The 15,937-nt window shown below is 39.9% G+C and overlaps 1 protein-coding gene across 1 annotated transcript in view; it reads left to right on the forward strand.

Moving 5' to 3' along the window:
• Positions 1-12,346, forward strand: part of WAC (WW domain containing adaptor with coiled-coil) — a gene marked incomplete in the record, with an annotated part of 94,847 nt that extends 82,501 nt beyond the window's left edge. Inside the window, 4 exon segments of the mRNA XM_027770188.1 lie at positions 4,562-4,680; positions 6,590-6,776; positions 8,840-8,967; positions 11,345-12,346. Coding sequence (XP_027625989.1) covers positions 4,562-4,680; positions 6,590-6,776; positions 8,840-8,967; positions 11,345-11,414 — 504 coding nt within the window.
• Positions 12,347-15,937: the final 3,591 nt, after the last annotated feature.

Consider the following 15,937-nt stretch of genomic DNA (forward strand, 5'->3'; position numbering starts at 1 on the left):
GTTTCAAGTGGCTTTAAAACCATGCCAGACACGTGCGTGGATGCGCTCAAAGTCCCAAGAGGAGAGTGGAGGAGGAGAGCTCGTGGTGTAGTCATCACTCCTGTGGAACACTTTTTTACTTTCTCTCTCTTTCTGTCTCTGACTGTGAGCACACTCTCCATATAGCAAATTTTAAAACAGGGAAGTTGGATCTTACATGGTGATCATGGTTTGAATTCCCAGCCCTGTCAATGTCAAACACTGGGCAGGATCTGAGGAGCCAAGATGTGATAGACCAGAGGGTTGGGGGACTGGGGACTATTGTGCCACCAGATGTGGAGGGTCCCTCTTTCTTCCTCCCTCTTCCACTCTGTCCCCCCCCCATACCTGCACACACACACACACACACACACTATTATGAATTAAGGGAAAGTTCTTTTTCTTTTCCATAGTTTGGAAATAGTAGATTCTCTATAAACTAGGGGGGAGGGGGGGCAGAAAGCACCTCCTCTCACCAGAGGGGTCGGGGAGGGAGAAAGAACTCCCTTGTAGGGCGTTACCATGTCCCAGTACCGTTTCCCCGATTTCTCCCTCCATTGGAGATTTTGGTCACCCGTGTCTACTTGCCCATTGTGTTTCTCAAGCTGTCAAGTCTGGGACTTGAACCGCAGGGTGTTGTCTGGCTACCATAAACACCAGACCATGGAGCCAGCACTCTTTAAAAAGTTTTAATGCCAAAGAATTCTTTATTCCAATAAGTTCTGAAGCAGAAATAAACCTTAAAAATAGTTTGAAACAGGCCAGCAGGTGGCATGGTGGTTGGGGTGCTAGACTCTCACATAGTTGACCACAGTTCAAGTCCTGGACCTGGTGGCTGGCTTTCTCATTCTCTTTTTCTCTCGCTCTTCCTCTCCCTCTCTACCTCTATAACTATACCAAGTTAAATAATAATAGTAAATAAGTTTATTGAAACATAGCTTGAAAGTGTAGTTTTAGGCTAGCTTTTAGGTCTTCCTTTTTGTTCATCTCTTCCTCCCCTCAGAGTTGATCTGTACATACTTTAGGGTCAGTACAGGCTAATTTTAAAAAATTATTTATTTAATTTTATTTATTGTCATTATTTTTTAATTTGACCGGAGAGGATGAGCCGGGGGAAGATGAGAAAGGAAGCCACCAGATCTAGGACTTGAACTGTGATCAGTCACGTGGGAGTCCAGTGCTTTAACCACCATGCCACTTGTTGACCCCAAGGCTGGTTATTTTTTTTAAGGAATCATTTTTACTTATTTACTTACTTATTTTTATTTAATTTGACCAGAGAGGGAGAGAAAGTGAGAAAACAAGCCACCAGTTCTGGGACTCAAACTGTTGTCAGCCATGTGGGAGTGTCCAGCACCTTAACCACCACGCCACCTGCTGGTCCCAAGGCTGGTTATTTTAAGTTTATTTATTTCTTCTGCAAGAGAGAGAAAGAGATGCAGGCAGTGCGCCCCCAACACGGTCCTTGTGCTGCAGTGTGCCCTCCCTCTGAGCCCACCCAGATCACAGGTGCGTGTGCTCCCATGAGCCTGGTGTGCTCAGGGCAGTGCTGGGGTGCACACTGAGCATCTTCACTATGAGTGAAGTTGCATCACCACTCTACGACTGCATTGCCTCTATCTAGATTGAGTTTTGAAATTCTAAGTTATGGTTGTTAGTTTATTACATGATTCACTACGTTTACTTGTATTTTGATTGGGGTAGAATTTCAATGTGTTTCTTTCAGAGAGAGAAAGTGAGAAAATAAGCCGCCAAGTCTAGGACTCAAACTGTGGTCAGCCATGGGGGAGTCAGCACCTTAACCACCATGCCACCCGCTGGCCCTTCAGTTTAGTATTTTAGGATACAATGGGGACCAGCAGTTAGTGTAATGGCTATTTCACTAGACTCCCACGTAGTCGACCGTGGTTCACGTCCCGGACCCGGTGGCTTAAAACTCACACCGGGCGCGTGTGCGTGCGTGCCCAAGATCCCGAGAGGAGAATGGAGGAGAAAGGATTGTGGTGTTGGCCATCCCCCCTAGGGGGCAATTTCTCGCTTTCTGTCTGTCTGGCGAGCGCACGTGCCCTATAGCAAAAATACCTCTCAAAAAAAAAAGGATACAATGAATTGTGGTTAAAAGTAAATAAAATAAGTGCTAGTATTAGGTTTTTAAAAAATTGTTTTGTTTAACTTTATTTTAATATAAACAGGTAGGGACAGAGAAAAATAGGTGGAAAGTGACAAAGCAAGCAACCAGGTCTGGAACTAGAACCACTCTCGGCCATGTGGAGTCCAGTGCTTAAAAATAAGTGGACATTTGAACTTACATAGATCTTATTAAAATGTACTTTGTGAAGGATTTTTGTTAGAACTGATAGGTGATACTCAAAAATAGCAGGACCATCTAGATTTATTTGAGAAAATTTTTTAATTATTTAAAACAAGGGACCAGCATGTGGTGTAGTGGTTAAGGCATTGGACTCCCACATGGTCGACTGTGGTTCAAGTTCTGGATCCAGCAGTTTTTTCTTTTTCTTTTTTTTTCTTTTTTTTGGAGAGGTTTTTGCTATAGGGCACGTGTGCTTGCCAGACAGACAGAGAGAGACATAGAGACAGAAAGCGAGAAATCACCCCCTAGGGGGGATATCATGCCGCAATCCCTTCTTCTCCATTCTCCTCTCGGGATCTTGGGCATGCACGCACACGCGCCCCGCCTGAGTTTTAAGCCACCGGGTCTAGGGCGCGAACCACGGTCGACTACGTGGGAGTCCAGCAGCATAGCCATTATGCTAACTGCTGGTTCCCTGGATCCAGCAGTTTTAAACTCATGCCAGGTGTGTGTGAGTGCATGCTCAAAATTCCAAGAGGCTAATGGAGAAGGGATTGTGGTATGGTCAACCCTGTCCCCCCACCCCGGGGTGGAAGATGATTTCTTGCTTTCTGTCTCTCTGGTGAGCACATGTGCCCTGTAGCAGAAATCTCTTTAAAAAATAAAAATCCAAAACAAAAACCAACCGATGAAGGGTGTGACTTAATCACAAAAGATTTCATTTCCTTTTGTGCCTTAAATTTGGCGGATACATACACATACACGTGTGTGTGTATGGATATAAAAATATTTTTTTTCCTTCTAAAGGAGGTTTTTGCCTTAGGGAGTGTGCGCTCGCCAGAGAGAAAGAGAGATAGTGAGAGGGAAAGTGGGAAATCACACTCCAGGGGTATGACCAAGCCATCTGCTGGCCCTGGGACTTATGTTCTAAATTGCTTGTTTTCAGTCTCGATGACATCTGAATATAAATAGCATATATATCTTCATCTGTGATCATAGACCTCTTGGTTTTCCTTTGTTTTAGAGTAACATTTCTGGGGCCAGCAGGTGGTGTGGTTAAAGGTGCCAGACTCCCACGTGTGCCACACAATTTGAGTCCTGGACCTGGTGGTTTGAAAATCATGTCAGGCACATGTGTGTGCGTGCCCAAAATCCCAAGGAAAGAATCAAGGAGAAGGGATTGCGACATGACCATCTCACTTTCTCTCTCCAGTGAGCACACACTCCCTATGGCAGAAACCTTAATTAAGAAAAAATCAATATCATCTTTTTGAAGACCTTTCAGATTGAATTTTGTATGTGTCATGGCTCATTCTTTGATAGGCCGGTCTTATTTTTTTTCTTCATATGTGGTTGTGAGCATCTGTATTTGTGTAATATGGTAGCATAGGTACTTTTTTTTTTATAAGGTTGTAGCAGTAAATCAGAGGTGGTATTAAAATGTATTCAAAATTCAACCGGCTGAAAATCAAGAGAACTAGTTTCATATGCTTGTATAATAATTTTATGGCTTGGGCCGTTTTACCAAGGAGAAAAAAAAAAGATCTAAATTTCAGTCTTGACAGTCTTCTAGCTATATGACCTTTGGCATATCTTTTGATTCTACTTTAAAACTCCAGATTTGGGGCCAGATGGCAAGGCAGTTACATAGCTGGACTCCCACATGTCTGACCAGGGTTTGAGTCCTAGACCTGGTGGTTTGAAACTTAAGCCAGTGTATGTGCATGTGTGTCCAAGATCCCAGAAGGAGAATGGAGAGGAAGGGCCTGTGGTTTGACCATCCCCCTGGGAGTGATTTCTCACTTCTCCTCCCACTGTCTCTGTGTCCCGTCCACCACTACACACACCTGGTGGACACACACACACACGTGTGTGTGTGTGTGTGTGTGTGTGTATAAAATACACATATAAGACCATGCACATGTGCCCTAAGGCAAAACAACAACAACAAAAAAAAAACTCCATTAAAAAAATCGTGATTAAAACTCCAGATTTTATGGTGATGGGAGGGTGGACATTTGGATTAGATTTGAGAATCTAAACAGTAATTTATACAATTAACTTAACTTATATCAGTAATATTAATCTTATGAAATAGAATTAAGACAATCCTATTGTCTTAATCACTGAAGAACGGGAGCAGAAAAATTTCACTTCTAGTGGGACTTGCCTTTCTCCGTTTACACGTTGTTTTGTCCTGGAAGCCTGACTCACCAGATTCTGGCATTTCAGGTTAGTACTCCGGTAGTTAAGCCAGGACCAGTGACACCGTCGGCTACACAGCAGCCTGTAGCTGTTGACAAGCAGCAAGGTCATGAACCTGTCTCACCTCGAAGTCTGCAGCGCTCAAGGTAAGCTGATGTGTGCTAAGGCTACTTTATTTTCTTTAATATGATATATTGCATTGTTTAAATACTATAAATATGTATATATAATAGAACCTAATCTTGGAAGAATCCATGGACAGCCTAACTTAGTTTTAGGTTTTGTTATTGTGTTTTTTTTTGTTTCAGTTTTGCTATAGGATGCATGAGCTTGGCAGACAGAGGGAGAGAGGGGAAGTGAGCACATGCCTCAGGGAGCATGACCATGCCACAGTCCCTTTGCCTCCGTTCTCTTGGGGTTAAAGGCACGCATGCACTCATGCCAATGTGCTTACTTTTATTTATTTATTTTTTTTTTAATTTTCTTAAAAGAATTATTTAATTTTATTTATTCATTCATTATTATTTGACCAGAGAAAGACAGGCACAGAGAGAAAGTGAGAAAGCAAGCCACCAGGTCTGGGACTCGAACCATAGTTTGCCATATGGGAGTGTCCAGCACCTTAACCACCATGCCACCTGCTCACCCCAGCCGATGTATTTTCAAGCTGCCAAGTCTGGGACTCAAACCATGCTGTCAGCCACTTGGGATCCAGCTCCATGCCACCTGCTGGCCCCACTAACTGGGTTTTATATATTATAAAATTTAATTTGTAAGACTTACACAAAACAAATTGAATATATAACTGCAAAGCCCGGGCCATTTTGGAAAAGTGGCTCCTGTTTGAAATTTTACTTAATGGGATATGACTTAAAGTATGTGATGCTTGTAAAAGAGCACAAGATTTTACAGTAGTTTATTTGTTGGAACTACATCACCTTTTAACCCCCTCATAGCAGTTTTGATTAAAATATATCAATGAAACCAGCATTCTCATATCTAAAACTTGGCCCTGTGTTTTCCAACTGTTGTATGTTAGGTTTTCGTAATGGCTTCAACTCTTGACTCTATTCAAATGGCTTTCTAGATGGCTATATTGTGTTGTTACTTTTCTCTGTTCATTAACTATGCTACTTTGAATGAAATTTGTTGAATGAATTGTTTTTGTTTAATTGACTTTCCTATTTTTATTTTATGCTGTGAGGTGGCAGAATAATCCAACTGTTGTTTTTATTGTTTTCTAAACAAACATTTCAGAACTTACACATCCAAATGAGAGTTGTTCCCTTCAAAATAATCACCTTGGGAAGCGGTCTACTTACTTCAGCAATGTTGCCATTGCTCAGGACATTTTTGGGAAATTCTTCTTTTAAATTGTCTTTAGAGGCTGCAGTGTTATTTTAAATGTCCTCAGTGATGAAAACTCTTCATCCTTTGGGAGATTTAGTTTTTGGAAATAACTGAAATTCATTCAGAGCCAAGTCTGGGGAAGCAGGTAGGAAATCAACTTGGGTGATTAAATTTTTGGTTCTCACCACATATCCCCAAACCCTGGCCCAACCCATTCAGTTTTAAAAGAAGATAACCAGTTTCAGAGTATTACTTTTTTGCTCTTATCTTGCCACCATCCTTATTCAGTGCTCTCCAGTAAAAATACTTATATTGTGCTTTACATTGTGTACTTTCTGACTCAGCAGTCTGTTCTGGTGTTAGGCAGTACAGGCAGTGGTTTTCTCATTTAGCTAGATGTGTATGCGAGTCTTCGGTCATACCTTCATCTACAGCTGTTCACTGTGGCCGTTTCTTAGTTACGTCCTTCCTAGTATCGGTGTACGAAGGCAGCAGGTGTGCGGCTGTCGTACTTGGTACTCTCAGTGGGACTGACAGGGTGTTAAGAGGACTGCCCCCCAGAATTCATTGACCAATATTTGGTATTAAAATAAGTTTTTCTTAGGAATTTGGATATTTTTTAAATAAATATTAACAGGCACTTTCTAAGACACCTAGAAACTACATTTGAATGTACTATATATTCAATTCTGTTTTTTCTCCTAGTAGCCAGAGAAGTCCATCACCTGGCCCAAATCACACTTCTAGTAGCAATGCATCAAATGCAGCAGTCGTACCACAGAATTCATCTGCCCGACCTGCGTGTTCATTAACTCCTACGCTAGCAGCACACTTCAATGAAAATCTCATAAAACATGTTCAAGGATGGCCCGCAGATCATGCAGAGAAGCAGGTGTGTTGCGTGATTCACAGCACGTGTTTTACCTCTGAATGACTGTCAGAACTGAGCTTAATTGTACTTGTAGGTGGTCAGATCTGGACTAAAACAGTTTCTAAGTAGGTGGTCTTGAATGATTTTCTATAATACTTGATATATATGCTTACAGAATAGTTTATAAAATGACTTTTTGTGATTTGGAAAAGTGTATTTTTTTTTACTTTTAATTTGCCAGAGTGCACGTGCGCTCCCAGAGAGAGGAAGAGAGGGTGAGATCGAAAGCAGTGGAGCGTGTTCACCTTGCAGTCACTCTTCCATTTCTCCAAACTGCCAGAATTTTAAGCACACATTAACATGTGGCTGACAAGTTTCAGGTTGCCATGTCCAGGATTCAAACTACATGATCAGCCATGTAGGAGCCAGTTCTTCTCAACCACTAGACCACAGGGCTAACCCTCACAAAATAATTATTACAACAGTTGTTTTCAAATTTTCAGCACTTAGCTTTTTTCTTTTTTAATAATTATTTAATTTTATTTATCATTGTTACTTTTAATTTGTACAGGGCACACACACACACACACCAAGCATGAGAGAGAAACGTGGATTGAGAGAGAAAGGGGGGGAGCCACCCGGTCTGGGCCTTGAACCTCAGTCAGCCATGTGGGAGTCCAGCACCCTAACCACCACACCCCCTGCTGACCCCATGATTCATTCATTCATTTATTTAAGCAAACTATCTTATAGTAGAAGAAATTTATCCCAAGATTTCCTCTCTGAGTTTCTAGAGCAAACAACATTTCAATCTCAGAAGTGTATAGCATTAAGACAGAAGGACTCATGATTTGTGGTTAATAAAAGATATCAGGTCAGCTGAAGAGAGACGGTCATTCCCGTAGGTTCAAGTATAATATGGATAGATAAAAGCCTCACTAGGTTCCCGTATCATGAGACACACAGCACCTTTCTCTCTGAATTTTTAGAACATCCTAAACAGTCATCATCTGATTAAAGGGAGAGGCAACTATCTGAACAGTCTTATGGTCTCTGATCCCAAAGCTCACTGCCTCCTGACTTTCATGTGCTAGTCTATTGAAAGAGTCATTAATGGGTCAGTATGGAGGGTGGGGAGGTCATCAAAAAGTTCATGGAAAAAGTACATTAGGAAAAAACCATGTAATGATTAAAGTGCATATTTTAATCTGATCTTTTTTCCATGAACTTTTTGAGGCCTCATCTTTCTAACAGATTCTAAAACTATTGAAATGGCTGGAAAAATCACACTAGCTTTGTCACATTACTGTATTAACTGAGTGAGTTTGATGTGCTTACTTACCTGGACCACTTAGCAGTTTTGTTGCTGCTGCTTTTTTTTTTTTTTGTGGGGATCAGGAAGGAGAGAAGTTTGCTTTTTAAAATTTTTATTTGCCAGAGGGTGCCTATGCTCATAGGGGGTTAGGCAGGTAGCCAGAAAGTACCCTCCATGGAGGATGGTTCCAAGGCAAACCCTTCTCCATTATTTTCTCCTTTCAAGATTTTGGACATACACACACACAAAAAGTTTGTTTGCTTTTTTCTTTTTCCTCAGGCTTCAGGATCCTGGACTCAAACCGTACAGTTGTCCATGTAGGATTCAGGTGGCTTATGTGGGGGCTTTGGGGGAGTTTTTTGGGTGTTTTTTTTTTTTTTTTTTAAGATTAAAACAATTTTTAAAATTATTTTTAATAATACCCACATCTGCTTTATGTTATTTCCCCCACTGCTTAATACTGTTGACCATGGAGCCAAAGGTGGCATGGTGTTTAGGGTGCTGGACTCCCACATGGCTGACTGTGGTTGAATCTCAGACCAGGCGGCTTGTTTGTGAGTGCATATGCCCTATAGCAAATTTTAAGATAATTATAAGAAGAAAAAAAATCATTTCCCTCTTAGATTCACCATCACTTTTGTGGTATGAGTTTAAAGGCAAAGGATTTTTCTGTAATCGTGGTATAAAGTTCTCAGATTTAATATCTTATTTGGTGTGCATTGATGTTATTTATAATATGTTCTATTGTGATCTTCATTTTTGATCATAGGCATCAAGATTGCGTGAAGAAGCCCATAACATGGGAAGTGTTCACATGTCAGAAATTTGTACTGAATTAAAAAATCTGAGATCTTTAGTCCGAGTATGTGAAATTCAAGCAACTTTGCGAGAGCAAAGGTAAGCTTTTTACTGTAATCAGTTTTCTGTTTCTTAGAATTATGTATCTTTTGGGACCAGCTGTTGGTGTAATAGCTGTGTTGCTGGACTCCCATGTAGTCGACTGTGGTTGGAGTCCTGAACCCGGTGGCTTAAACTCACGTCAAGTGTGTGTGTGCATGCGTGCCCAAGATCCTGAGAGGAGAACAGAGGAGAAGGGATTGTGGTGTGGCCATCCCCTCTGGGGGGTGATTTCTTGATTTTTTTCTCTCCCTCGCTCTTTCTGGCAAGTGCATGCACCCTATAGCAAAAAACCTCTCCCCCAAAAAAGGGGGGAAAAAAACAATTGTGTATCTTTTAGATTTAGAATACATGTGTTCTCCACAGAGAAGGATCAGTGAGAAGTCACCCCTTAGAGGGAATAGCCACACTACTTTTCCATTTTCCTTCTGGGTTTCTGGGCATGCATGCATGTGCCCAGCATGATTTTCAAGCTTTCAAGGTTTGGTTCTTGAACCATAGGCGGCCATGTGGAAGTCCAGTGCATTAACTATCATGCTACCTGCTGGCCTCAGAATTAGGTATCTTAAGCTAAAGAACATATACCAGATTTTATTTGTGCAATTTAAAGTTCATTTTGATATATCATGTTCTTTCTATAACTATATTTTCATAATTCAGTAATTTTCCTGATTTGTAATTAGGCATCTAGATTTTATTTGTCTTATTGCATGATAAAGGCTTCATTAGACTTGTCTGTATAACTCTTATGTGTAGTAGTAATACTTTATTTATTTATTAAGTTATTTATTCATTCATTTAATTTGACGGGAGGGGTGGGAAAGCAAGCTGCCCAAGACTCGAACTGTGGTTGGCCATGTGGGAATGCCCAGTGCCTTACCCACTATAGCATCTGCTGTTCCCAGTAATACCTTATTTAAAAAGTAAAATGGGAGCAGCAGTTAATTGTAAATGGCCTCTCTTGGATTGAGTTTAGCAGTCTATTTCTGAGGGTATTTGAGAGGAATTTTCAAATTACTGTTAATATTGTCCTTGCATAACCAATGGATCCCTTGGAAGTTATGGAATTTAGGTGTCATATTTTTAAATTTAGCATTTCACTCAAGTAGAATACCTGAGTCACAATAAATAGTATATATTTTTAAATGTCTATTTCAAAATCAAAATTGAGGACAAACTTTGAGTGGCTTTCCACATTGTCTCTGTTAGGCCTGGGTCATAAATAGAGTTGACTCGTCATCATGCCATAAATATTTAGTATATGCCAAGTTGGGATTTTTGTTAAACCTGGAAAAGTGTTTTCATCCTTTTCAGTTACTAAATTATCAAGATGTACTTTCTGAAAATCAACTGGAATTCTTCTAGTATTGCCCTGAAAGTAGTTCTGTCATACATAAAACTTCATTCTGGCTTGTTAGACAAATCTTAGGACTTTCAGGAAATTATTTGTTACTGGATTCTAGGAAAATAGTAAACTTAGTATATGGTTACAGCTGATTCACTGGCATGGTCGTAAATACTGTAGTTCACAGAAGAGAGGGATCAGGAGAAGAAAGATTTTAAGGAGTTCGAAGGGATCTAGTTTAACTGTGTAGTTTTTGAGAGATTTTTGCTATAGGGCGAGTGTGCTTACCAGAGAGAGAGACAGAAAGTGCGAAACCATCCCCTCAGGAGGGATGTCCATACCATAATTCCTTCTCCATTCTTGGGATTTTGGGCACACATTCACCAAACGCGAGCTTTAAGCCGGTGGGCCCAGGATGTGAACTGCAGTCGACTTACAGGGAGTCCAGAGAGCCAACCATTATGCTGTCTGTTGGTCTCCAGAACAGTAAATTTTAAGTTAACCTATGTGTCCAAAGTAATTATTGAGAAATTATTAAAAAATTAAGGGTTTTTTTTTTGGGGGGGGGGAGATTTTTTTTGCTATAGGGCGTGTGCGCTCACCAGAAAGAGACAGAAAGCGAGAAACCCCCCAGGGGGGATGGCCACGCCGCAATCCCTTCTCCATTTTCCTCTCAGGATCTTGGGCACACGCACACACGTGCCCAGTGTGAGTTTAAGCCACCAGGTCCAGCATGCGCGCACACGTGCCCATCGTGAGTTTAAGCCATCAGGTCCAGGACTTGGACTGCTGTCGACTACATGGGAGTCCAGCGACATAGCCGTTACACTAACTGCTGGTCCCAAAAAAATTAAGAAATATTTTAACTGTCATTCTGAGACACTAACATATATATTGAATTTAACTGTAAATAAACTTTCAGATTAGTCTTAATTAGTAGATGTTCATTTTATTTTTAAAAGTTTTTTTTTTGATAGTTTAGTTTTTTTTAAACCTATACATGAGATCTAATGTTTGCTTTCTGTTTTTCAGGATACTATTTTTGAGACAACAAATTAAGGAACTTGAAAAGCTAAAAAATCAGAATTCCTTTATGGTGTGAAGATGTGAATAATTGCACATGGTTTTGAGTACAGAAACTGTAAATCTGTTGCCCAATCTTAACATTTTTGAGCTGCATTTAAGTAGACTTTGGACCGTTAAGCTGGGCAAAGGAAATGACAAGGGGACGGGGTCTGTGAGAGTCAATTCAGGGGAAAGATACAAGATTGATTTGTAAAACCCTTGAAATGTAGATTTCTTGTAGATGTATTCTTCACGTTGTAAATATGTTTTGTAGAGTGAAGCCATGGGAAGCCATGTGTAACAGAGCTTAGACATCCAAAACTAATCAATGCTGAGGTGGCTAAATACCTAGCCTTTTACATGTAAACCTGTCTGCAAAATTAGCTTTTTTAAAAAAAAAAAATTCGGGGGGTTAATTTATCATTCAGAAATCTTGCATTTTCAAAAATTCAGTGCAAGCGCCAGGCGATCTGTGTCTGAGGATATGATTTTTGAACCATATGGGCAGTGTACAAAATATCATGAAACAACTGTTTCCACACTTGCACCTGATCAAGAGCAGTGCTTCTCCATTTGTTTTGCAGAGAAATGTTCTTCATTTCCGATGTGTTCCATTTCCCTCTGAAATCCTTGATCTGATTTTATCCATTTTTTAAGGCTCCTCTTTTTCTCCTTTCTTAAGGCACTGTTGCTATGGCACTTTTCTATAACCTTTTCATTCCTGTGTACAGTAGCTTAAAATTGCAGTGATTGAGCATCACCCACTTGTTTGTATAAATTATTGAAATCCATTTGCACCGTGTAAGAATGGACTTAAAGTACTGCTGGGCATGTGTGCTGAAAGTACATTGATTGCTCAAATGTAAGGAAATGGCCCAATGAACATGGTTGTGGGAGGGGAAAGAGGAAACAAAGCTAGTCGGATGTGAATTGTATCTGTTGTAATAAACATGTTAAAACAAACAAAAATTGTTATTTTTCTTTTCCTTCGGTCAATGCATATTAGAATTTGAACTACCTGGGGATTCTCTATCAAAACTATTCTTGTTGAATATTTATACAGAATTGAAATAATTCCTTACAAGAGGTTTTGTTTAAAGCATATTAACAGGAAATTGTGTATAAGATATTTAATGAAATACGAAATTCAACAAGAATGATTAAGTCACTTCCCAAGTGGTTGTCATTTGTTAAACCCTGGTTTACCTGTCTTGCTATTATGCCATTTCATTTTGAAGGATGTTTGTGTTGTAGCTAACTGTTCAAGTCTGGTGCTGACTGCTGTTCTTAGCCATCACAAAACGCTGAGTTTGTGTAATTGGAGCTTCCTGCTGTTACCCGGAAATGGTGGGGAAGCTCGGCTTTGTATATTGTTTCCTAAAGTATATTAAAATAAAAAAAGAAACTATTGCTACTATAAAATTACCTTGGCTTTTTTTTCTTTGCTAAAATATTAGTCATGTAGCTATAGCATGTAACTCCAGTATTGTATCAGGTTACAGGGGGTTTCTGTATTTCCTGTTATTCCTCATACAGCGCATGCACATCTGTGCAAAGAGAGAGAGATGGGCACTTCCCACAGGGTCTGTTTATGCCATAGTCGCCTTCCTCCGGTCCGTCGGCTCCTGGGCACGCGAGTCCTTTCCTGGCCTGTTTCAGCCTCACTCACCTGGCCAGGGATTCAAACCACAGTCACCATGCGGGATCTGACTTTGCCTGAGCAGAGCGTTACACCTCTGCGCCACAGACCCAGTCTGTAAGCTTCAAAATTTTGACATTAAGAGAGTTGGTTTGGTGTTTTTGTTTATTTTTAATGTTGCTGGGGGTTTTTGCTGTTTGGGGTTTTTTTTTGTTTTGTCTTTATTTTGTTGTTGTTTGGCCATTCTGTTTGTTTTCTACTGAGGCAGATACGTGCCTCCAGAACTGGCAGCACCAAGGGAGTATTTGTGATATTAGACACCAGCATCAATGTTACTATGTTCTGCGGACGCATCTCAGTCTCAGATTTGTGCTTGTGCAAATATGTAGAAACGACCACGTGCGGTTTTCACTAAATGTAAACGGTAAGCTGTTAGTAATACTACTGCTTATTTTCTAAAGTAAAAGCTTCCACAGTAATTAAGAGAAAGTAAAAATCTCACACTGGAAGCCGCTTTTTCTTGTAACTTAACACTTTGTAATGCAGTAAGAGACACATGTCATCAGTTAAATCTTCATGGGGTGGTTCACACCTGTGAGATCGTTAACATTTGCTGAACTTGGTGCATATAAAAGAAACCCCAGAAAGCAGCATGAAGCCGGAATTCTTATTGTATCTTTCCTGGAAAAAGTGAGCAATTTGTGATATAATAGACATGTTTCCTCATTATATGGCAACTTGACCTATGATTTAGGCAAATTTTAATGTGATTTGCTAGTAGTTTGTTGATGTATGTCTCTCTACTTTGTTTATAAAAAAATGTTTGTATCCCTCAATGAAATAGTCATTCGAGATGTCTGATTTGAAATTTCTTAGTGTTAATTTTTTTTTTTAAAGGTTTTTGCCATGAGGCATGTGCACTTTCTGGAGAGACAGAGACAGAGAAGTGAGAAATCATCTCCCAGGGCGATGGCCATGATGCAATTAATTTTTCTGTGGAAATATTTTTTATAATATTTGATCCACTTATTCTGTAGTAAAATATTTTAGATAATTGTGCTTTAATACAGATTGGTGTCCAGCTCCTAACCTGTTTAAGGTAAGAATGAGTACTAAAATAGTCATACTGTTGGGACCAGCTGATGGCATAATGGTTACGTTGCTGGACTCCCATGTAGTAGACCGCAGTTTGAGTCCTGGACTCGGCTTAGAACTCATGTCAAGCACATGTGTTTGCATACCCAAAATCCTGAGAGAAGGGGTTGGTTGCGGCATGCTCATGACCCCCTGGGGCGTGATTTCTCACTTTCTGTCTCTGGCGAGCACATGTGCCCTATAGCAAAATCTCTAAAAATGAATAAAGTAGCGGTACTGTCCTGAACTATTTAGCTAGGTTTTCTTTTGCCATGGATTCAAATATGTACCTTTATTCAGATAATTTCAAAATAGAAATATAAATAGCCCTTGGGGGGAACACTAGGGTTTAATTTTTCCTCTGTTTTAAGAGATCAGTAGTCAGTGTCCAAACCTTAAAAACTGATAGTGTTGTGGTTGGCAGGTGGCATGGTGAAGGTACCATGCGGTTCACGTCTCGAACTTAGCAGCTTGCTTTCTCCCACCCTCCCATCAGATTTAAAAATAATAAAATAATTCTTTAAAGAAAACCGCTAATGTTGTAACAAAATATATTTTGTGAAGATGGATCTGTTAGGAAGTCTTTGTCCTGAAAAACCTGCTTCCTTACATTTTTTTTTTTTTCCTTTTTTAAATCTTACTTGATGTTAAAATTTAAGTTGGACACTGGTTCTAGGTTTTAAGCACACAGATAACTCCATGTTCCAGCCCCTTTTCAAGACATTGGCTTTTAATAGCCCAGATAGGTGGTTTTACTTTATTTCTAAATCTTATATGTGTTTAACAATTGTAAAATCTTGGGAAAGAGGTCATTGAAACTTTGTAAGGACTGAATCGTTACCCCATTTCAAAACCAGTTTCTCGTTCTGCTAAACAACTTTAAGGAACCTAGGTGAGGGGGGCAGGGCAAGAAGTAATTTACTTTGTAGAGCAGAACTGTCATAGTTCAGGACCAGAAGCTATTGTATTTAGTTGTTGAATTTGAATATGCAGATCTCCTTTCAATATCTGTAAATATGTTTATATTCTTGTATTTGTATGGTAGTGTACAGATTGACACTGCAAAGTAATAAATATGTTTTGACTATTTTGTGCAGTTATTTCAGATATGTGTTTTTTTTTAAGTCTTTGTAGAATGCACAATTTGCATTTGAGTAAGGAAATTTATAACACCAGGCACATTACTGCTGAAATTTTAGTAGCAGTCAGTGTTCACTTATTTTTTTTTTTTTTTAATGTCAGAGGACACACACGAGAGTGTTCCATCCCATCAGGGTCCTGGACATGTATGGCCAGCATACGTTTCAAGCCACTGGACCAGGATTTCAAACAGCCAGCTTCCTCTGTACAGCAAGCACTTAATGCCTACTGTTGGGCCCAGCCCATCTGTAATTTCTTACTTGCATTATTTTAATGAAAATTCTAGCTTAAAATTGGAATTCTTTAGTCCTGTTTCAGTTTTCTCTTCATTCTCCTTTTTCTGATCCTAGAGTACCCTAAAGCGCAGTCACCCAAACTCTTAGCTTTCAAAAATTCCACTCGGGGGACCAGCAGGTGGCATGGTGGTTAGGGGGCTGGACACTCCCACATAGCTGACTATGGTTGGAGTCCTGGACCTGGCAGCTTGTTTTCTCACTCCCTCTGTCTCTCTCTGGTAAAATTTAAATTAATTAATTAATTAATTAAAAAAAAAAAACTTAAAAAAGTTCCACTCTGGGGACCAGCAGTTAGCGTAATGGCTATGTCACTGGACTCCCCAGTAGCCGGCTGTGGGTTGAGTCCCGGAC

The sequence above is a fragment of the Tupaia chinensis genome, unplaced genomic scaffold (genome assembly GCF_000334495.1).
Source record: "Tupaia chinensis unplaced genomic scaffold, TupChi_1.0 Scaffold000001_1, whole genome shotgun sequence".
NCBI classification, from domain to species: domain Eukaryota; kingdom Metazoa; phylum Chordata; class Mammalia; order Scandentia; family Tupaiidae; genus Tupaia; species Tupaia belangeri.